At 40.5% G+C, this 1,201-nt stretch overlaps 1 protein-coding gene across 1 annotated transcript in view; it reads left to right on the top strand.

The window, feature by feature from the left end:
• The first annotated feature begins 357 nt into the window (after positions 1 to 357).
• The window catches only part of LOC113660736 (nuclear valosin-containing protein-like), a 33,401-nt gene continuing 32,557 nt past the window's right edge, over positions 358 to 1,201 (top strand). The window contains exon 1 of the mRNA XM_027174495.2: positions 358 to 607. Within this exon, the coding sequence (XP_027030296.2) occupies positions 551 to 607 (57 nt within the window). The 5' untranslated portion in view covers positions 358 to 550. The remainder of the gene's footprint in view (positions 608 to 1,201) is intronic.

Raw genomic sequence — 1,201 nt, 5'->3', positions numbered from 1 at the left:
AGACTGCATGCTGAGTTTAAAAGGCCTATATTACTGTTTATTTCAATTGCACATTTCAAAATTGCACATGTTTACATACAAATTGTATATATTGTATACTTCAATTGCACATTTCTCACACTTGCAAATTGTACATACAATTTATTGCCTATATTGGATAATTATATTTAAACTGCACATTTCACACCTGTAAATGTGTACAATTTCGTCTGCACTGTATATGCCATTCTGTTACACTGTGGAGCTTCTCGCAGGTGAAAACATGCCTGGCAATAAAGCTGACTCTGATTCTGATTCACTAGGTGGCAGTAGTAATGCAACACGCTATAATGCTCCAGTACAGCAGGTGGCGGTGTTCAACATTATTTATTAGTTTGCGTTTTTGAAATAAAATAGAAGAAAGTTTGATTCACATGGCAGGTCTCGGGATTTAATTAAAACCTAATACATTTATAAGATATAGGTAAGCGTGTTTTACACATTTAACTCTTTTTTTGTTTACATCTAAAACAAAACAAAATAAAACCGGGAAGAAACTCAGGAAAAAACTATGAAGAACAGAAATACTAGCTACATAGACCAGCGACTCAAACAGAGAGTTGAACAGGTAAGTTGGTAAATATGAATATTGTTTATACAAGGTACGAGTTTTAGAGGCTTTATGTAATATGTATATATGATGGCCTGGGAAAACGTGTGTGTGTGTGTGTGTGTGTGTGTGTGTGTGTGTGTGTGTGTGTGTGTGTGTGTGTGTGTGTGTGTCTGTCTCTGTGTGTGTGTGTGTGTCTGTCTGTGTGTCTGTCTGTGTGTCTGTCTGTGTGTCTGTCTGTCTGTGTGTGTGTGTGTGTCTGTCTGTCTGTGTGTCTGTCTGTCTGTGTGTCTGTCTGTCTGTGTGTCTGTCTGTCTGTGTGTCTGTCTGTCTGTGTGTCTGTCTGTCTGTGTGTGTCTGTCTGTGTGTCTGTCTGTCTGTCTGTGTGTCTGTCTGTCTGTCTGTGTGTCTGTCTGTCTGTCTGTGTGTCTGTCTGTCTGTGTGTGTCTGTCTGTCTGTCTGTGTGTGTCTGTCTGTGTGTGTGTGTCTGTCTGTGTGTGTCTGTCTGTGTGTGTGTGTGTCTGTCTGTGTGTGTCTGTGTGTGTGTGTGTCTCTGTGTGTGTGTCTGTCTGTGTGTGTGTCTGTCTGTGTGTGTGTCTGTCTGTGTGTGTG

The sequence above is a fragment of the Tachysurus fulvidraco genome, chromosome 7 (genome assembly GCF_022655615.1).
Source record: "Tachysurus fulvidraco isolate hzauxx_2018 chromosome 7, HZAU_PFXX_2.0, whole genome shotgun sequence".
NCBI classification, from domain to species: Eukaryota; Metazoa; Chordata; class Actinopteri; order Siluriformes; family Bagridae; genus Tachysurus; species Tachysurus fulvidraco.
This window is presented reverse-complemented; position numbering and strand designations above follow the sequence as displayed.